The 21,967-nt window shown below is 45.5% G+C and overlaps 1 protein-coding gene and 1 long non-coding RNA gene across 2 annotated transcripts in view; one reads left to right on the top strand and one right to left on the bottom strand.

Moving 5' to 3' along the window:
- Positions 1–107, bottom strand: part of LOC126297428 (uncharacterized) — a 245,256-nt gene extending 245,149 nt beyond the window's left edge. The window contains exon 1 of the long non-coding RNA XR_007552522.1: positions 6–107. This is a non-coding gene — a long non-coding RNA (uncharacterized LOC126297428). The remainder of the gene's footprint in view (positions 1–5) is intronic.
- LOC126297427 (uncharacterized) overlaps positions 1–21,967 on the top strand; it is a 479,132-nt gene that overhangs the window by 198,390 nt on the left and 258,775 nt on the right. The window contains exon 3 of the mRNA XM_049988246.1: positions 9,753–9,968. Coding sequence (XP_049844203.1) covers positions 9,753–9,968 — 216 coding nt within the window. The remainder of the gene's footprint in view (positions 1–9,752; positions 9,969–21,967) is intronic.

Consider the following 21,967-nt stretch of genomic DNA (forward strand, 5'->3'; position numbering starts at 1 on the left):
CTCACATGTTTCTTCCCGTGACGCACTGGCGTAATGAAATGACACAATTTAAAGCGAATTTTTTCTTGCAATAGTACTCTAATATAAGATAGAGGTCTGAAAATTTTCAAAACTCCAGCCAAAATGTAAATCGTGTGGAAGAGCTCGTGTGGTAGCCTTCCGTTTAGTAGGTGCGCGTCGACTGGATACGTCTCCTGTGTTTAGTCCATTTTATCGCTGTTGAAATAAAGAGGATCATAAACGGTAGACAAACACAGGTTTTTATAGCTGCCGGATTGCGGCTACCGCCACACGCAAACTGGGCGTCCGGACTTACGCAAGTGTCCCCATTCCGCTCGCAACCGCCATTAGCCAGCGTCGAGAGCGAAGAAAGTTCGTGATCAAAGAATAAAATTCCGTACATAATTGAGAACCGAGTGCTTGATCTTCCTTTTCAGTTTATATCACTTGTGCTGCTAAGTAACCTGAACCAGGCGCAATTTTCCCCATTTTAATATTGAAAATCCGACTTCCGATTAAACCTTTCCGGCATACGTCAAAAGTCCAGTTACATCAAAACGTATAATATTTCACATATCATACAGTTAAAATCAAACTTCCTGGCAGATTAAAATTGTGTGCCGAACCGAGCCTCGAAATCGGGACCTTTGCCTTTCGCGGGCAAGTGCTCTACAACTGAGCTACCCAAGCGCGACCCACGCCCCCTACTCACAGCTTTACTTCTGCCAGTATCTCGTCTCCCACCTTCCAAACATTTCAGAAGCTCTCCTGCGAGCGTCATGGTCTCCGAGCTGATTCTCCATGCTGCTGCAGACGTCGTCGAACTGTTCGTGCAGATGGTTGTTGTCTTGTAAAGGTCCCCATCTGTTGACTAAGGGATCGAGACGTGTGTGCACGATTCGTTACAGCCATGCGGATAAGATGCCTGTCATCTCGACTGCTAGTGATATGAGGCCGTTGGGATACAGCACGGAATTCCGTATTATCCTCCTGAACCCACCGATTCCATATTCTGCTAACAGCCATTGGATCTCGACCAACGCGACCAGCAATGTCGCGAAACGATAAACCGCAATCGCGATAACCTACAATCCGACCTTTATCAAAGTCTGAAACGTGATGGTACGCATTTCTCGTCCTTACACGTGGCATCACAGCAACGTTTCACCAGGCAACGTCGGTCAACTGCTGTTTGTGTATGAGAAATCGGTTGGAAACTTTCCTCATGTCAGCACGTTGTAGGTGTCGCCACCGGCGCCAAACTTTTGTGTATGTTCTGAAAAGCTAATCATTTGCATATCACAGCATCTTCTTCGTGTCGGTTAAATTTCGCGTCTGTAGCACGTCGCATTCGTGGTGTATCAATTTTAATGGCCAGTAGCGTATGAATTAACTTCCCGGGTTCGATTCCCGGCGGGGTCAGGGATTTTCTCTGCCTCGTGATGGCTGGGTGTTGTGTGATGTCCTTAGGTTAGTTAGGTTTAAGTAGTTCTAAGTTCTAGGGGACTGATGACTATCGATGTTAAGTCCAATAGTGCTCAGAGCCATTTGAACCATTTTCGTATGAATTAACGAGTTCCCAGTTTCGTCAAAACAGATAAATCACTTATAAATGGTAGAGCTACTAGGAAGGCGTATGCCTTAATCGATACGAAAATTACGTTTCATATCTGTCGCAGGCTTTGATTCTTCAAACCAAAACACACTGCAAGTATGGTCGGTATCAGTGAAGGTGCCCATCTGTGCTAGCGCTTGGGCGTGTGATTTGTTGCTAACAAGGGAACCTGCCCATCGCACCCCCCTCAGATTTAGTTATAAGTTGGCACAGTGGCTAGGCCTTGAAAAACTGAACACAGATCAATCAAGAAAACAGGAAGAAGTTGTGTGGAACTATGAAAAAAATAAGCAAAATATACAAACTGAGTAGTCCATGGGCAAGATATGCAACTTCAAGGAGGTAGACTTAGGAGCGCCGTGGTCCTTTGGTTAGCGTGAGCAGCTGCGTAACGAGAGGTTCTTGGTTCAAGTCTTACCTCGAGTGAAATGTATAATTTTTTATTTTCAGACAATTGTGAATGTTCAGGCTCTCACACATAATCAAGTTCGCTCTCCAAAATTCCAGGACATGTTCATATTTGCTTGGACATAGGCAGGATTTGACGGTCTACACACGGAAAAAATTGAAAACGTTAAAAACATATGTTTTGACAGAGCACAGGGAAAACTGTGCGACTGTGAAACTGTTGCATTCATTTGTTAAAGTTTATGTGACAAACTCTTATGTTTTCATCACTTTTTTGGGAGTGATTATTACATCCACAAGAAAACCTAAATCGGGCATGGTAGAAGAATTCTTTTACCCATTCGCCAAGTGTACAAGTTAGGTGGGTCGACAACATATTCCTGTCATGTGACGCACATGCCGTCACCAGTGTCGTATAGAATATATCAGACTTGTTTTCCTGTGGAGGAATCGGTTGACCTATGACCTTGCGATCAAACGTTTTCGGTTCCCATTAGAGAGGCACATCCTTTCGTCTACTAACCGCACGTTTTTGCGGTGCGGTCGCTAAATACAGACACTAAACTTATTACAGTGAACGGAGACGTCAATGAACGAACGGAAAGATCATAAATTTGCGAAAATAAACTTTTCACTCGAGGGAAGACTTGAACTTAGGACCTCTCGTTCCGCAGCTGCTCACGCTAATCACGTGACCACGGCGCTCCTGAGCTTACACGCTCCTTGAAGTTGCCTATCTTGCGCATGGACTACTCAGTTCGTATATGTTGCTTATTTTTTCATAGTTCCACACAATTACTTCCTGTTTTCTCCATTGATCTGTGTTCAGTTTTTCAAGGCCTATCCACTGTGCCAAGTTAAAACTAAATCTGAGGGGGGCGCGATAGGGAGGTTCCCTTGTAAGGTACAACGCGAGTCGAAAATTGATCTATGTTTCAACATAATTATGCCAGGACTATGTGTGACAGTCTTATGAATAAGTCTTTATAAATTTTCAAAGTCTTAAAGTTTTGTTAGAAGCACTCTGTGTAATCTGTGGAAGGGAAGGGCTGTAACGCAAGTCCGTGGCTGGATTATCGGCCTCACTGCAGGTAGAGCGCGTCTTTTCTATTCGATGCGGCTCCAGGAGGGAGAGAGCCCGAGGTCAGGTCTGTGGCACAAGCCTGTGGGTGGGCTTTGGCCTGGCGGTACTTTGTGTAGACTCATGTCGCCCCAGCCGCCTTTTACCCCTAGAAAGATCCCCAGAACTCACTCGATAGCAGGCTGAGTGTCCTGGGGCCGTCCTGTGCGGAGTGGAACGAGGAGAAACCCGTGGCTCTATCCGCGATTGAACCCAGGTCATCCATAGGTGGAGTCCAGTGCTCCGCTCACTTGACTACCGAGGCCATTATCTCCATATTATACGAGTGTTGAAGTTAAGAGACAGTATTTCAGTATAATTGAGACTGGTCTCAGCTGTAGGACTGGATTTGTCACAAACGCCACCCACACAGGATGTAGCAACTGATAGGAAATAGTGTAGCAAAACCCAAGTTAGATATCTGACGTTCTCTCCAGGCTTTCGTGCTTTTAATTTTTTTAGATGATTAAGAAGGCAATCTGAGCAATTGCACTACTTACTGATGACCCTAGACTGGGATTTCCACTCTGTAGCGGAGTGTGCGCTGATATGAAACTTCCGGGCTGATTAAAACTGTGTGCCGGACCGAGACTCGAACTCGGGGCCTTTGCCTTTCGCGGGCAAGTGCTCTACCAACAGAGCTACCCAAGCACGACTCACGACACGTCCTCACAGTCTTAATTCCGCCAGTACCTCGTCTCCTACCTTCCAAACTTCGAAGGAGCTCTTCTATCAACCTTGCAGAACTAGCACTCCTGAAAGAAAGGATATTGCGGAGACATGGCTTAGCCACAGCCTGGGGGATGTTTCCAGAATGAGATTTTCACTCTGCAATGGAGTGTGCGCTGATATGAAACTTCCTGGCAGATTAAAACTGTGTGCAAGACCGAAACCTGAACTCAGGACCTTTGCCTTTCGCGGACAAGTGCTCTACCAACTAAGCTATCCAACCACGATTCACTGCCCGTCCTCACAGCTTTAATGCCGCCAGTACCTCATCGTGTGTCGTGTTTGGGTATCTCAGTTGGTAGAGCACTTGCCTGTGCGAAAGGCAAAGGTCCGGAGTTCGAGTCTTGGTCCAAAAAATGGTTCTGAGCACTATGGGACTTAACTTCTGAGGTCATTAGTCCCCTAGAACTTAGAACTACTTAAACCTAACTAACCTAAGGACGTCACACACATCCATGCCCGAGGCAGGATTCGAACCTGCGACCGTAGAGGTCACGCGGTTCCAAACTGAAGCGCCTAGAACCGCACGGCCACACCGGCCGGACGAGTCTTGGTCCGGCACACGGTTTTAATCTGCCAGGAAGTTAGTGATGACACTGTTTACCGTCTAGTGTTGTCAATAGAAAAGCAAAACGAATTACATTATTTAGACGAGATCTTAGAGTGGTGACGAATGTGCCAATCGCGCCAGTGCAATAAAATAGTATGAGGAGCTCCGTATAAGTGTTGAGGGATGTTTACACATTGATGGCGACTCAAATGCTTTGGAATTGGTTTGTCTTTTTTTTTATATCCATCTTCGCCTACATCCACGTGGCGACATATTTAGGTGTGTGGGGTGTGCTACACTGTCTGTACTTCAAATTTAAGATTAGAGTTTAATTTTCGTTACTGTTCGTCTTAAATATGAAATTCTTCTATAGTAGTGAACTCTGGAAAAAAAAAGGGACATGACTTTCAATGTAAGTGATACAAAACTAATTCAGCTTTAATCGTAGAAAACTGTTTACTTTTTGTAATTCGTCGTTAGTTCCGGTTACAATAAAATAGCCCTTCTTCTTACATGTTTCTTTCTGTAGAACACTAGGACACTACGGAGTTTCCGCAACAACGAAAATCAGTGAATATACACAGTAGTCCATTGATCGTGACCGGGCCAAATATCTCAGGAAATAAGCGTCAAACGAAAAAACTACAAAGAACTTAACTTGTCTAGCTTGAAGGGGGAAACCTGATGGCGCTATGGTTGGCCCGCTAGATGGCGCTGCGTTTTTTAAAATGTTGTTGTTGTTGTCTTCAGTCCTGAGACTGGTTTGATGCAGCTCTCCATGCTACTCTATCCTGTGCAAGCTGCTTCAGCTCCCAGTACCTACTGCAACCTACATCCTTCTGAATCTGCTTAGTGTACTCATCTCTCGGTCTCCCTCTACGATTTTTACCCTCCACGCTGCCCTCCAATGCTAAATTTGTGATCCCTTGATGCCTCAAAACATGTCCTACCAACCGATCCCTTCTAGTCAAGTTGTGCCACAAACTTCTCTTCTCCCCAATCCTATTCAATACCTCCTCATTAGTTACGTGATCTATCCACCTTATCTTCAGTATTCTTCTGTAGCACCACATTTCGAAAGCTTCTATTCTCTTCTTGTCCAAACTAGTTATCGTCCATGTTTCACTTCCATACATGGCTACACTCCAAACAAATACTTTCAGAAACGACTTCCTGATGCATAAATCTATATTCGATGTTAACAAATTTCTCTTCTTCAGAAACGCTTTCCTGGCCATTGCGTCTACATTTTATATCCTCTCTACTTCGACCATCATCAGTTATTTTACTTCCTAAATAGCAAAACTCCTTTACTACTTTAAGTGTCTCATTTCCTAATCTAATTCCCTCAGCATCACCCGATTTAATTTGACTACATTCCATTATCCTCGTTTTGCTTTTGTTAATGTTCATCTTATATCCTCCTTTCAAGACACTGTCCATTCCGTTCAACTGCTCTTCCAAGTCCTTTGCCGTCTCTGACAGAATTACAATGTCATCGGCGAACCTCAAAGTTTTTACTTCGTCTCCATGAATTTTAATACCTACTCCAAATTTTTCTTTTGTTTCCTTTACTGCTTGCTCAATATACAGATTGAATAACATCGGGGAGAGGCTACAACCCTGTCTCACTCCTTTCCCAACCACTGCTTCCCTTTCATGCCCCTCGACTCTTATGACTGCCATCTGGTTTCTGTACAGATTATAAATAGCCTTTCGCTCCCTGTATTTTACCCCTGCCACCTTTAGAATTTGAAAAAGAGTATTCCAGTCAACATTGTCAAAAGCTTTCTCTAAGTCTACAAATGCTAGAAACGTAGGTTTGCCTTTTCTTAATCTTTCTTCTAAGATAAGTCGTAAGGTCAGTATTGCCTCACGTGTTCCAACATTTCGACGGAATCCAAACTGATCCTCCCCGAGGTCTGCATCTACCAGTTTTTCCATTCGTCTGTAAAGAATTCGCGTTAGTATTTTGCAGCCGTGGCTTATTAAACTGATAGTTCGGTAATTTTCACATCTGTCAGCACCTGCTTTCTTTGGGATTGGAATTATTATATTCTTCTTGAAGTCTGAGGGTATTTCGCCTGTCTCATACATCTTGCTCACCAGCTGGTAGAGTTTTGTCAGGACTGGTTGTCCCAAGGCCGTCAGTAGTTCTAATGGAATGTTGTCTACTCCGGGGGCCTTGTTTCGACTCAGGTCTTTCAGTGCTCTGTCAAACTCTTCACGCAGTATCGTATCTCCCATTTCGTCTTCATCTACATCCTCTTCCATTTCCATAATATTGTCCTCGAGTACATCGCCCTTTTATAAACCTTCTATATACTCCTTCCACCTTTCTGCCTTCCCTTCTTTGCTTAGAACTGGGCTGCCATCTGAGCTCTTGATATTCATACACGTGGTTCTCTTCTCTCCAAAGGTCTCTTTAATTTTCCTGTAGGCAGTATCTATCTTACCCCTAGTGAGATAAGCTTCTACATCCTTACATTTGTCCTCTAGCCATCCCTGCTCAGCCATTTTGCACTTCCTGTCGATCTCATTTTTGAGACGTCTGTATTCCTTTTTGCCTGCTTCATTTACTGCATTTTTATATTTTCTCCTTTCATCAATTAAATTCAGTATTTCTTCTGTTACCCAAGGATTTCTAGCAGCCCTCTTCTTTGTACCTACTTTATCCTCTGCTGCCTTCACTACTACATCCCTCAGAGCTACCCATTCTTCTTCTACTGTATTTCTTTCCCCTATTCCTGTCAATTGTTCCCTTATGCTCTCCCTGAAACTCTGTACAACCTCTGGTTCTTTCAGTTTATCCAGGTCCCATCTCCTTAATTTCCCACATTTTTGCAGTTTCTTCAGTTTTAATCTACAGGTCACAACCAATAGATTGTGGTCAGAGTCCACATCTGCCCCTGGAAATGTCTTACAACTTAAAACCTGGTTCCTAAATCTCTGTCTTACCATTATATAATCTATCTGATACCTTTTAGTATCTCCAGGGTTCTTCCACGTATACAACCTTCTTTCATGATTCTTAAACCAAGTGTTAGCTATGATTAAGTTGTGCTCTGTGCAAAATTCTACTAGGCGGCTTCCTCTTTCATTTCTTAGCCCCAATCCATATTCACCTACTATGTTTCCTTCTCTCCCTTTTCCTACACTCGAATTCCAGTCACCCATTACTATTAAATTTTCGTCTCCCTTCACTATCTGAATAATTTCTTTTATTTCATCGTACATTTCTTCAATTTGTTCATCATCTGCAGAGCTAGTTGGCATATAAACTTGTACTACTGTAGTAGGTGTGGGCTTCGTATCTATCTTGGCCACAATAATGCGTTCACTATGCTGTTTGTAGTAGCTTACCCGTATTCCTATTTTCCTATTCATTATTAAACCTACTCCTGCATTAGCCCTATTTGATTTTGTGTTTATAACCCTGTAGCCACCTGACCAGAAGTCTTGTTCCTCCTGCCACCGAACTTCACTAATTCCCACTATATCTAACTTTAACCTATCCATTTCCCTTTTTAAATTTTCTAACCTACCTGCCCGATTAAGGGATGTGACATTCCACGCTCCGATCCGTAGAACGCCAGTTTTCTTTCTCCTGATAACGACATCCTCCTGAGTAGTCCCCGCCCGGAGATCCGAATGGGGGACTATTTCACCTCCGGAATATTTTACCCAAGAGGATGCCATCATCATTTAATCATACAGTAAAGCTGCATGTCCTCGGGAAAAATTACGGCTGTAGTTTCCCCTTGCTTTCAGCCGTTCAGCAGTACCAGCACAGCAAGGCCGTTTTGGTTAATGTTGCAAGGCCAGATCAGTCAATCATCCAGACTGTTGCCCCTGCAACTACTGAAAAGGCTGCTACCCCTCTTCAGGAACCACACGTTTGTCTGGCCTCTCAACAGATACCCCTCCGTTGTGGTACCTACGGTACGGCCATCTGTATCGCTGAGGCACGCAAGCCTCCCCACCAACGGCAAGGTCCATGGTTCGTGGGGGGGTTTTTTAAAATAGGAACCCCAATTTTTATTACATAGTCGTGTAATACGTAAGGAAATATGAATGTTTTAGTTGGACCACTTTTTTCGCTTTGTGATTGTGTAACTATCCGGCGAACGGTCCGGACACTTGGATGATGTCGTCCAGGATACCGAGCAGCATACATAGCACACGCCCGTTGGACATTTTGATCACAATAGCCATACATCAACACGATATCGACCTTTTCCGCAATTGTTAAACGGTCCATTTTAACACGAAGCAAATACCGTGCGCACTCGCGGAATGTTACGTGACACCACGTACTTATGCGTTTCTGACTATTACAGCGCCCTCTATCACAACCAAAACATTCATATTTCTTTACGTACTACACGAATATGTAATAAAAAATGGGGGTTCCCATTTAAAAAACGCAGTTGATATCCTTTTTACCTATGGCAGCGCCATCTAGCGGGCCAACCATAGCGGCATCTGGTTTCCCCCTTCAAGCTAGCCGAGTTTCGTTCTTGTAGTTTTTTCGTTTGACGCTTATTTCCTGAGATATTTGGCCCGGTCACGATCAATGGACCACCCTGTATAAAAAGACCTGGTGGATGACGTCGGAATCACCCTGATGTTGATGTCTATAAAAAGCCAGCAACGCCAGAAGGTCGTAGCTAATTGCCAACGATACAACACGAGACGTGTTGTATATCACGGAGAGGTTTCAAAATGTTTAAAAAAAAAGTTCAAATGTGTGTGAAATCTTATGGAACTTAACTGCTGGCATCAGTCCCTAAGCTTACACACTACTTAACCTAAATTATCGTACGGACAAACACACACACCCATGCCCGAGGGAGGACTCGAACCTCCGCCGGGACCAGCCGCCCAGTCCATGACTGCAGCGCCTGAGACCGCTTGGCTAATCCCGCGCGGCGGAGAGGTTTACGATATAAATTCCTAGAGAGTACGTTCCAGGAGTGGTGAGTAATGCATTACTTCCTTAAAAATACGTGTCGCGAAATTACTGCAACGAGAAAATCCGGGAGATTACAAATTTATGCACCATTTAATGGTAGAACTAGAAAGGGTGTGTGTGGGGGGGGGGGGGGAAGGGAGTGGTACCAGAAGTACCCTCCGCCCTCCGTCACACACCTTAAGGTAGTGTGCAGTGTGTGGCTGTAGAAGTAGAGCGCACGCGCAACATCTACGTAATTTTAAACATGAGGAGGCGTCTGATGAAGAATCTGTTGATTATAAACTGGTAACGAGCTACTTAGCTTTATTAAGAGCGGCTGCTGGCTATTTATCAATAATGTCACAACATGTTGCAGCCAAGAAGAGTACGGCTGAGCGGGCGCCGGCTTCAAGCGGCGGGAAGCGCGTGGTGTGCTACTACACCAACTGGTCCGTGTACCGGCCCGGCACCGCCAAGTTCACCCCGCAGAATATCAACCCCTACCTCTGCACACACCTCATCTACGCCTTCGGAGGCCTCTCCAGGGAGAACGGCCTGAGGCCCTTTGACAAGTACCAGGACATCGAGCAAGGTACGTCACATTTCTGCTCTTCACCTTTGCCAAAAACTCCACGCACCCATCTATAGTGGTGGGTTTCTTACTGCTCACAAATATAACTTGCCTTCACGTTCACGTTTAAAGAGTCTGAGATGTACGAGGAGTGTTTTTTAAGTTAAGTACCGTTTTGCCACACCGTGGCCGCAGCGCTGCGGTCGGCATTCTGCGCATGCGCACTGGGTACCTACATCTGTTGTCTACGCACTGACGCCATTACAGTCTGATTCTTCCTTGTTTACGTTGTGTATTGGGTGTTTAAGATGCCTCCGATAATCGTGAGTCCCGCCGGCTGTGAAGTACGGACTGTTATAAGGTTTCTTAGTGCTAAAGGCCTAAAAGCGATCGATATTCATCGTGAAATCCGTCCAGTTTACGGAGAAAACATTATGAGTGATATGATGGTAAGAAAGTAGGTGAGAGCATTTAAAGATGACCGCATAAATGTGCATGATGTACAATGGAGTGTTCGTCATTCGGTCGTTAATGAAAGTTTGGTGCAGGAAGTGGTCAATAAGGTGAGACAAAACAGACGCTTTACGATTTCCTCCTTGCGGGATGACTTTCCTAATGTTTCTCGTAGTGTTTTGTATGGCATTGTGACCGAGCACTTGAATTACCGAAAATTATGCGCGCGTTGGGTACCGAAAATATTGACGGATGTGCACAAAACCAAACGTTTAGACAGTGCATTGACTTTCCTTGAGCGGTACCACAACGACGGTGATGATTTCTTAAGCCAAATTGTTACGGGCGATGAAACATGGGTGGCCTACGTCACACCAGAATCACAGCAACAGTCCATGGAATTGCGGCATTCAGGTTCACCAAGAAAAGTGAAGTTTAAGCAAACAATTTCTGCCCAGATAATCATGTGCACAGTTTTTTGGGACAGAAAAGGGTTATTGCTTGTGGTATTTCTGCCTCGTAATGAGACAATCAATACAGCAGCTTACTATAAGACATTGCACTATCTGCGCTTTTCAATTTAGAACAAAAGACGTGGCAAGTTGAGCAAGGGCATCATTTTGCTGCAAGACAATGCCCTTCCGCATGTGGCGAATCAGACCACAGATCTCATCACATCTTTTCGATCTTGCGCCCAGTGACTACTATCTGTTGCTGCACCTGAAGAAACACCTGGGCGGTCAGCGTCTTCAAGACGATGACGAAGTCAAAACAGTGGTGATGCAGTGGTTAACAAGTTAGGCGGCAGACTTCTATGAGGAGGGTACTCAAAAACTGGTACAACGTTATGACAAGTGCCTCAATATTGACGGAAATTATATAGAAAAGTAGATTAATGTACAAGCTTTCATGTAAAAATAAAACTATTGAGATATCTTAGCACATCTTTTTTAATTTCAAAACGGTACTTACTGAAAAAACACACCTCATATAACAAGGTACTCGTCGAGTGCGATATCGTAAGTTCAATCTTTATTAACTAGGACGACAGAAATTGAGTGTCTGGGAGGTGCTGAGATCACCCTTCTATGGGATGTATGTATTATACGTCACAAAATGGACATCGTCGAAATTCAAGAAATGTACAAAACAAACCATTAATTTGTCCCATCAACATACAATGAAAAATGGGGCTCCACAGTGATCGCAAAGGTTCGCACCATCAAGATTGAAGGCGAACTCTTGGCAGTTACAAATCGTGCAGGACGTTCAACTAGGTATCCACTCTTAAAGAATGCATGTAGATTCATGTTGGTGTAACGGCGTGATGAGAACCGATGGAATGGTATGCAACCGAATGAGAAACAGTCTGTCGTGGAGCTTATCGTGAATCTGGCTGTCCTTTAGGGCTTAGCTGCAGATAGTGTGATAACATGTTTTATAGACACAGGAACAAAACATCCATAAGCTGAGTTCTTTCAGTGGTTCCAAATGGTATGAACCGCAATGTGACATACTTTTCAGGAGGCATATTTTGCTCTAAAGGAGTATGAATTTTTACGAAGACCAAGAATCAAGCAAAATAAAGTTATTTTGACCAGCCACTGGCCAAAAGCAGTACTTATACCATAGTTGTAGTTCTCTTATGCCCATTTTCCTGAGAGCTCCTCCAACTTCTTGGAGCACAATAAATAACTTCCTAGCCAATGTACCGTCCAGATTAACAGAAGACGTAACTTTATACGAATGCGTTAAGGCATTGATGTTAACGAACTGTCTGTTGGCTTCTGTCTCGGGTTCTTTGGCCGACGTTCGTCTCATGATTTTTCTGATGTTTCGTGAACAAAAGTGACTGGTATTGTCAAAGCTTCACCCTCCACTGTTGGTGGTGGACTGGAGCCGAGCTCGCGGCCGCAGACTATATGTACCTGGCGCCAACTACCTGCAACGGTCGTTCGCTGCGGTAGGGGAACCAGGATCCATTTACCTTGAGGCTTTCTTCTTCCTTGTTGAATCAACAAGCTAGCAACCGTGGGCATATTAAAAAGGCCCCCATTATAGTTCATTACTTTGATCACAGAAATGGAGGACTGCAAATTAAGCTTCTAAATATAGAAAGTAGACCAAATGAAACTGCAGAAGCTACACTCCTGGAAATGGAAAAAAGAACACATTGACACCGGTGTGTCAGACCCACCATACTTGCTCCGGACACTGCGAGAGGGCTGTACAAGCAATGATCACACGCACGGCACAGCGGACACACCAGGAACCACGGTGTTGGCCGTCGAATGGCGCTAGCTGCGCAGCATTTGTGCACCGCCGCCGTCAGTGTCAGCCAGTTTGCCGTGGCATACGGAGCTCCATCGCAGTCTTTAACACTGGTAGCATGCCGCGACAGTGTGTACGTGAACCGTATGTGCAGTTGACGGACTTTGAGCGAGGGCGTATAGTGGGCATGCGGGAGGGCGGGTGGACGTACCGCCGAATTGCTCAACACGTGGGGCGTGAGGTCTCCACAGTACATCGATGTTGTCGCCAGTGGTCGGCGGAAGGTGCACGTGCCCGTCGACCTGGGACCGGACCGCAGCGACGCACGGATGCACGCCAAGACCGTAGGATCCTACGCAGTGCCGTAGGGGACCGCACCGCCACTTCCCAGCAAATTAGGGACACTGTTGCTCCTAGGGTATCGGCGAGGACCATTCGCAACCGTCTCCATGACGCTGGGCTACGGTCCCGCACACCATTAGGCCGTCTTCCGCTCACACCCCAACATCGTGCAGCCCGCCTCCAGTGGTGTCGCGACAGGCGTGAATCGAGGGACGAATGGAGACGTGTCGTCTTCAGCGATGAGAGTCGCTTCTGCCTTGGTGCCAATGATGGTCGTATGCGTGTTTGGCGCCGTGCAGGTGAGCGCCACAATCAGGACTGCATACGACCGAGGCACACAGGGCCAACACCCGGCATCATGGTGTGGGGAGCGATCTCCTACACTGGCCGTACACCTCTGGTGATCGTCGAGGGGACACTGAATAGTGCACGGTACATCCAAACCGTCATCGAACCCATCGTTCTACCATTCCTAGACCGGCAAGGGAACTTGCTGTTCCAACAGGACAATGCACGTCCGCATGTATCCCGTGCCACCCAACGTGCTCTAGAAGGTGTAAGTCAACTACCCTGGCCAGCAAGATCTCCGGATCTGTCCCCCATTGAGCATGTTTGGGACTGGATGAAGCGTCGTCTCACGCGGTCTGCACGTCCAGCACGAACGCTGGTCGAACTGAGGCGCCAGGTGGAAATGGCATGGCAAGCCGTTCCACAGGACTACATCCAGCATCTCTACGATCGTCTCCATGGGAGAATAGCAGCCTGCATTGCTGCGAAAGGTGTATATATACACTGTACTAGAGCCGACATTGTGCATGCTCTGTTGCCTGTGTCTATGTGCCTGTGGTTCTGTCAGTGTGATCATGTGGTGTATCTGACCCCAGGAATGTGTCAATAAAGTTTCCCCTTCCTGGGACAATGAATTCACGGTGTTCTTATTTCAATTTCCGGGAGTGTATTTCAACATGTATCACTGATACGATTAACAAGTTTAAAATTAAGGACAAATGTGTGGCGTTTGGTGCTGATAATTGCAACGCAATGTTTGGTGGCATTAAAAGAAGTGATGGAAGTAATGTATTTGCTAAACTGAAGAGGGTACTTAACAAGGTATTGGTTGGAGTGGGATGTCCTGCTCATGTTCTTAATAACTGCATTCAGCACGGAACTGACCTCCTTGAAATTGACTTACAAGGATTAATAGTGAAAATATATAATCATTTTTCGATATACACTGTCCGTGTAGAGTCACTAAAGAAATTTTGTGATTTTGTCGAAATAGAGTACCAACAACTTCTCAACCATAGCAAGACTCGATGGCTGTCACTATTTCCAGCCATTGAGAGACTTACAGAGATGTTTCCCGATCTGAAATCCTTCTTTCTGTCACAAAACAAACCTCCAACAGTCCTAAAGAATTTTTTATGGGCCCTATCAATGAGCTCTATCTATGTCATATCCAATCTTTATTTGGCATTTTTCATAATTATATTACTATCTTAGAAAAGGAAGAAAACCCCCTTATCGATGTCATGAATGTACTGTATTCCCTTCGTGGTGTTCTTCAGCACAGAAAAGATGAAAATTTTATATCTTTGAGTGTGAAAGAAAGATTGTTTCAAATGGAAAATGATGGTTATGCTTTGAAGGTGAAGGATTTTAAGTGTCATTTTGGTACCCTCTATGAAGGATGTTTTGAGTAGCTGAATATGTGGATGGAACCATTTTGTGAATTTTCTTGCTGGATTTTTCAGATATACCGTGGTCTTAAGTGGAAGAATCAATCAAATTTTTGTTGAATAAATATATTAAATTTGACGATGAAAAGTGCTTTGATCAGTTTCCCAATTTAAAAAAAATTCATAGCCACACATGATGGAAAATCAGAACCGGCCCATAAGAAGAGGTGCAAGTATGTTGAGTCGTGTAGCAGTGAGGAACAGTTTAACGAGTTAATTGAAATTGCACAATTCTTCTTCGCGTTGCCAGCCAATAATGCTTGTGTGGAGAGGTTGTTCTCCTTAATAGAGGCACAATGGACAAAGGAGAGAAATAGACTCACTATTGACACTGTAAAGGGGATTGCAATGGTGAAATTTAATTTTAGAAACTTGAATTGCAAGAACTTTTTTAAATATTTGTGTCAAGAAAAGGAACTTTTCAAGAAGATTCAGTCAATTAAAAAATACGCAGGTGTGTGAGAGGTGTGTAATGTTTTTATTTTTTTCTTATGTAATAAATTTAAGAAATAGAAAGTTTCCTCTTTTTCAATCCTAAAATATGTAAAATGTCCTCTTTTTGGCATTCCGAAATCTGGTAACCCTATTGTTGATGTTATTCTCGTATTTGTGTATTTCTATAGCTTCTCTGAACAAGCGGGCGTGATAACTCTTCTCTACGGTTAGAACCTCCGTGTCGGCGAAGTTTACTACGTGGCCGGTCTCACACAGCTCGTGCTCTGCCACGCCCGATTTCTCCATCTGCCCCAACCTGCAATGTCGCTTGTGTTCCGTAATCCTCGTGCTGATTGATCGTCCAATCATTCCATCATAAACTTTTCCGCTTGTGCATGGTACGCGATATATTTCCGGCATTGCAAGTGAGTTCCTTTTATCCTTTGCCGCTCTGGGACACTCTTTGATCTTCCTTGTCGGTCTGTAAATAGTCTTTACGCCGTCTTTGCGCAATATACGGCCGATTCTGTCCTTCACTCTGGGAATGGTTGGCAGAAAGGCCGTACCCGACATTTCTTTTTCTGTCGTGTCACTTCGCCGAGTCTTTGACTCTGTTATATTTTTAATATAACTTGTGGAGTAACCATTGCTCCCCAGAACACTTTGCAGGTATTGCATTTCGCGTCTGAGGAGCTCCGATTCACATATTCGTTTTGCTCGCGTTACTAACTTATTAGTCATGCCTGTATTCTGGCTAGGGTGGTAATCTAGAAATGGTAGTTTTTTTGTCGTTTTCTACTTCCATGGTATTTTATGTTAGCATGGAGGCTGTTCAAGTGTCTTAGGAAGTCACCGAGCTGTTCCACACCATGGCTCCACGCAACTAAGGTATCATCGACGTATCTCTACCACTCCTTAGGTTTGCAAGGTGCCGAGTCCAGCGCCTGCGCTTCGAAATGCAATATATACAACATTTTTTCATTTGCGTGTTCTGGCTTGTGTAACCACATTCACCTCGTTGTTATGTATACTTTATGAATGTTTTAGCTTTTTGGATTGTGAACATCTTTCGTTGTGTTTTTGTGAATGTGTCAGAATTTATCTTGCCAGGCCTTCTATTCAACTGAGTTTTCCTATGTATACAACTGTTTCTCCCTCCCTTCAACCCCCTCACCCCCCCTCTCTCTCTCTCTGTCTCTCTGTATGTGTGTGTTGTGTGTGTGTGTGTGTGTGTGTGTGTAATTTTTTTACCTTTGTTTCGGTGTGTGCAGGTGGTGCTCTTTTGTTTATCTTTGCGTCCACATTTTTAGAAATTTTCGACATTTTCAGGTAACACGAGAAAAGAACATTGTGAAAAGATAGTGGAAGATTTCAAGAGTGGAGATCCATCCGACATTTGTAGCTGCAAAGAGAACAGTGGGGAAATAAACTGCCTGACAAAAATGTAAAGCTCACAGAAGATGTTCAAATGTTCATATGTGTGTGAAATCTTAAGGGGCTTAACTGCTAAGGCCACCAATCCCTAAGCTTACACACTGCTTAACATAAATTATCCTAAGGACTGACACACACACCCATGCCCAAGGGAGGACGCGAACCTCCCGCCGGGATCAGCCGCACAGTCCATGACTGCAGCGCCTCAGACCGCTCGGCTAATCCAGAGCGGCTCACAGAAGATGAGGAGCAAATGAAACCTTACGGAGTGAGAGGGTATGTGACGTTTTTTTTCTGTGAATACAAAATCCAGTTACATGTACAAAGATATTGCTAAAATGACTCAACTCATCAGCATGATGTTGCACCCCATCTGGTATGGAGGCATGCACTGATTCGATTGGGAAGGATGTCACGATCTGTTGTGCTCTCTCCTGACGCAAGATAACACAGAGCTGTTGTGACTAGTCCTCGATATCCTGGATGCTGGCACTGGGATGGAGATAATGTCCGAGATTGGTCATGCACACTTTCTGTAGGGGACAGACTAGGGGATCCTGCCGGCGACAGGGATACCTCAACAGCCAACAAACAGTTCATAGAGATATACACTCCTGGAAATGGAAAAAAGAACACATTGACACCGGTGTGTCAGACCCACCATACTTGCTCCGGACACTGCGAGAGGGCTGTACAAGCAATGATCACACGCACGGCACAGCGGACACACCAGGAACCGCGGTGTTGGCCGTCGAATGGCGCTAGCTGCGCAGCATTTGCGCACCGCCGCCGTCAGTGTCAGCCAGTTTGCCGTGGCATACGGAGCTCCATCGCAGTCTTTAACACTGGTAGCATGCCGCGACAGCGTGTACGTGAACCGTATGTGCAGTTGACGGACTTTGAGCGAGGGCGTATAGTGGGCATGCGGGAGGGCGGGTGGACGTACCGCCGAATTGCTCAACACGTGGGGCGTGAGGTCTCCACAGTACATCGATGTTGTCGCCAGTGGTCGGCGGAAGGTGCACGTGCCCGTCGACCTGGGACCAGACCGCAGCGACGCACGGATGCACGCCAAGACTGTAGGATCCTACGCAGTGCCGTAGGGGACCGCACCGCCACTTCACAGCAAATTAGGGACACTGTTGCTGCTGGGGTATCGGCGAGGACCATTCGCAACCGTCTCCATGAAGCTGGGCTACGGTCCCGCACACCATTAGGCCGTCTTCCGCTCACACCCCAACATCGTGCAGCCCGCCTCCAGTGGTGTCGCGACAGGCGTAAATGGAGGGACGAATGGAGACGTGTCGTCTTCAGCGATGAGAGTCGCTTCTGCTTGGTGCCAATGATGGTCGTATGCGTGTTTGGCGCCGTGCAGGTGAGCGTCACAATCAGGACTGCATACGACCGAGGCACACAGGGCCAACACCTGCCATCATGGTGTGGGGAGCGATCTCCTACACTGGCCGTACACCTCTGGTGATCGTCGAGGGGACACTGAATAGTGCACGGTACATCCAAACCGTCATCGAACCCATCGTTCTACCATTCCTAGACCGGCAAGGGAACTTGCTGTTCCAACAGGACAATGCACATCCGCATGTATCCCGTGCCACCCAACGTGCTCTAGAAAGTGTAAGTCAACTACCCTGGCCAGCAAGATCTCCGGATCTGTCCCCCATTGTGCATGTTTGGGACTGGATGAAGCGTCGTCTCACGCGGTCTGCACGTCCAGCACGAACGCTGGTCGAACTGAGGCGCCAGGTGGAAATGGCATGGCAAGCCGTTCCACAGGACTGCATCCAGCATCTCTACGATCGTCTCCATGGGAGAATAGCAGCCTGCATTGCTGCGAAATGTGGATATACACTGTACTAGTGCCGACATTGTGCATGCTCTGTTGCCTGTGTCTATGTGCCTGTGGTTCTGTCAGTGTGATCATGTGATGTATCTGACCCCAGGAATGTGTCAATAAAGTTTCCCCTTCCTGGGACAATGAATTCACGGTGTTCTTATTTCAATTTCCAGGAGTGTATATCATGTGCGGACGAGCATCGTAGCGTTCATAAATGGCACAACGATGCTGTTGCAAGATATACTGATGTACCACTGAGCGCCGGCCGTGGTGGCCGAGCGGTTCTAGGCGCTTCAGTCTGGAACCGCGCGACCGATATGGTCGCAGGTTCGAATCCTGCCTCTGGCATGGATGTGTGTGATGTCCTTAGGTTAGTTAAGTTTAAGTAGTTGTAAGTCTAGGGGAGTGATGACCTCACAAGTCAAGTCCCATAGTGCTCAGAGCCATTTTGTACCACTGAGCCGTCAGAGTTACCTCATTCACTATCATCCGTGACCTGCAGCTTCACACCATGAGGCGGGGGCAAGACCGTTGTTGTACTTACTTATTCTTGCCACACAAACCGCAGCCGGTCCTTGCTTCACGCAGTCCAGCCTCCCACACTTTCCTGTCATCTGCATCTTCATCTCTCACACCCAGTATGTGCATGTCTCCCATAGTATTGTCCTTCCATCTCATTCTCGGCAGTCCCAGTGATCTCATTCCTTCAGCTTCTCCATCTATTACATCCTTTATTACCGTTCAAATAACTTACGGGTTTGCTGTCGGGTGACGTCGTCGACCACCGCCGATATTTCGACAGGAGCACACCCTGACATTCTCAAGGCACAAATGCAAGGAGGAAGCAATGTGCAAGGGAATTTAATACCTCGGTTCACAGAGGGGAAACAAGGAAGATACCACACACGGAACAAGTGTCAACATAAACAAAGATAACCAACATCAGAAATACCGATAGTGACTGTTAATCAGCAGGTGAGGTAGCACTAATTCTGTCCCTCTGTTTTTTGAGGAGAGACAGAGCTGGATTCCAAGCAGCATTTAATCAAAATCCACCATCTCTGTTAATAAGGTTGCTTGATAGACTGATTTCAACAGCTCCCTTAATTACACTATCCCAATAAATTGACGTGTAAGCCGGAATCTCCGTGTTGTTGTATTCCATAGGATGACCGGTGTCAAGGCAATGTTCTGCAGTAGCGGATTTGCTCGGCTGTTATAAGTGTGGGTGACGCTTACGTTCAATACACCGGTCTTCCACAGTCCTGATTGTCTGACCAATATATGACATGCCACAACTGCAAGGAATTTAATAGACACCGGCCTTACGCAAACCAAGATCATCTTTTACGGACGCCAACAGGGCCTTGATCTTAGAAGGTGGTCTAAAAACACGTTCCACATCATATTTCCGCAAAATACGGCCAATCCTGTTGGAAATGATTCCTGCGTAAGGCTAAAAGGCCGTAGACTTAGGTGCCACTTCGTTGCTGTCGTCACTCACCCGTTGCACACAAGGCTGATACCATAACGCACGTTTGCTCTGCCTCTCACTATAACCATTCTGAAGAAAGGTGACTTCGAGATTTGATAACTCAGCTGCCAAACTTTCAAATCACCGGTAAAAGTTAAGGTCTCACTTTATTACCGTGTTCTCCCCTCACCTCCTCACATGCCCATACCATCTTAGTCTCTTCAATTTTCACACTCGCTACGACGTCAGGCAGTGTGTATAATTGATTGAGTTCTCTATTTTTCCTTATTCTCCACTGTTCATTTTCTTTCACTGGTCTATATATTTATCTCAGTACTCTATATGCTTTAAAAGTAATGAGTTTTTCCCCCTCTGTTTACTTTGTCAGGGTCCATGTAACACCGTTGTTGTGCTTCTCCAAAACTGGGGTCTCTATCCAGGTGGTTGCCATACTCGCCACCAAACCACCTTCAGCTTGAAATACCGTTCACTGATACTGATGTACAGCTAGGTTCCATCTTAAGCAGTTACTTTAACTTCATCAGAAGAAAGGTAACTCGCATCTGCAGGGAGATAAAATTCTCGCGGTCTACCTACTTTTTTCCCCCCTTAATTCTCCCCTCACAGCCCATCCATACGCTCAGCGTTTTGCCTTTTTTGGCTAGCTTTAGGTTTTTGTGTTGAAAATGTATAACATGATGTAATACTGTCCCTCTCTCCATGAAACCTTCCGAATACTCGTCTCCGCCGGCATTGGTAACTTTGTATCTCTTCACTGTCTGATATTTGCCGGCCCATTGTGACCGAGCGGTTCTAGGCGCTTCAATCTGGAACCGCGCTCCTGCTACGGTCGCAGCTTCGAATCCTACCTCACGCATGGATCTGTGTGATGTCCTTAGATTAGTAAGGTTTAAGTAGTTCTAAGTCTAGGGGACTGATGACCTCAGATGTTAAGTCCCATAATTCTTAGAGCCATTTGAACCATTGGTCTGATATTTCTGGTGTCTCATCGTAATTTCTACCAGCGAAACAGTAAAGTTCGTCTTCTCAGGCTACCTTGTCTTCACTCCGGTGTATTTCCGTCGTGTTATTGCGCCGTTCTCCTTCCTCTTCTTTCCGCAGTCGTTTCCTATAACTTTTACGCTCTCCAGTTCGCTAGTGGTTCCATAATAACTTCTATGAGAAAGTCTGAGTATATATTCCAGTAATGTTGAAGTCGAGAGTGCTGTGTTTTCAGATATGATCAAAATTCCCGCACACTATGTTCCATATTGGAGAGAATATAATATATTGCCTGTCCTTTCAGCCAATTGATGGCGTTTCTCTTCGCATTAGAGTAAATATCATTTTCCCGGAATAATGGACTATTAAGGGTTACTGCGTGTGGTGACTTGTGTTGGAGAAATGCTAAGAGGTGCTGACTGCTTTCCATATTTCATGCGCCGTTCTACGTACAAATTGCTGGCCTTGGTGACCGAGCGGTTCTAGTCACTTCAGTCCGGAACCGCGCTCCTGCTACGGTCGCAGCTTCGAATCCTGCCTCGGGCACGGATGTGTGTGATGTCCTTAAGTTAGTTATGTTTAAGTAGTTTTAAATTCTACGGGACTTATGACCTCAAGTCCCATGGTGCTCAGAGCCATTTGAACCATTTGAACATACAAATTGGTGTTCATCAGTATATAGCTCGTGACAGGTTGCACAGAGAGGGCACTGTGCCACATATATTGCTTGCAATCGCGCATTTGTAGGGAGATTCCTACTGACCACATAATACCACAAGGGTCTCGCAGTCTTTAGCAAATGTGGGCGACGGATGCTTTTGCATATCGACCTCCTGGTGCTTACTTTCTTGGCGCGTGCCGTGATCAGATATTTTTACACTGCTCGGATTGTGGCAACCTGCGTCTCAGGCATTCCCCTGCTGGTGTAGCTGTATTGAATCAAACAATATTTCAGATGTCATTTAGTATGTGGTCAGGTCGTTTGGTATGTGGTGAACGTCCACTTGTACTACAGGGT

Source organism: Schistocerca gregaria, chromosome X, assembly GCF_023897955.1.
Source record: "Schistocerca gregaria isolate iqSchGreg1 chromosome X, iqSchGreg1.2, whole genome shotgun sequence".
In the NCBI taxonomy this organism is placed as follows: domain Eukaryota; kingdom Metazoa; phylum Arthropoda; class Insecta; order Orthoptera; family Acrididae; genus Schistocerca; species Schistocerca gregaria.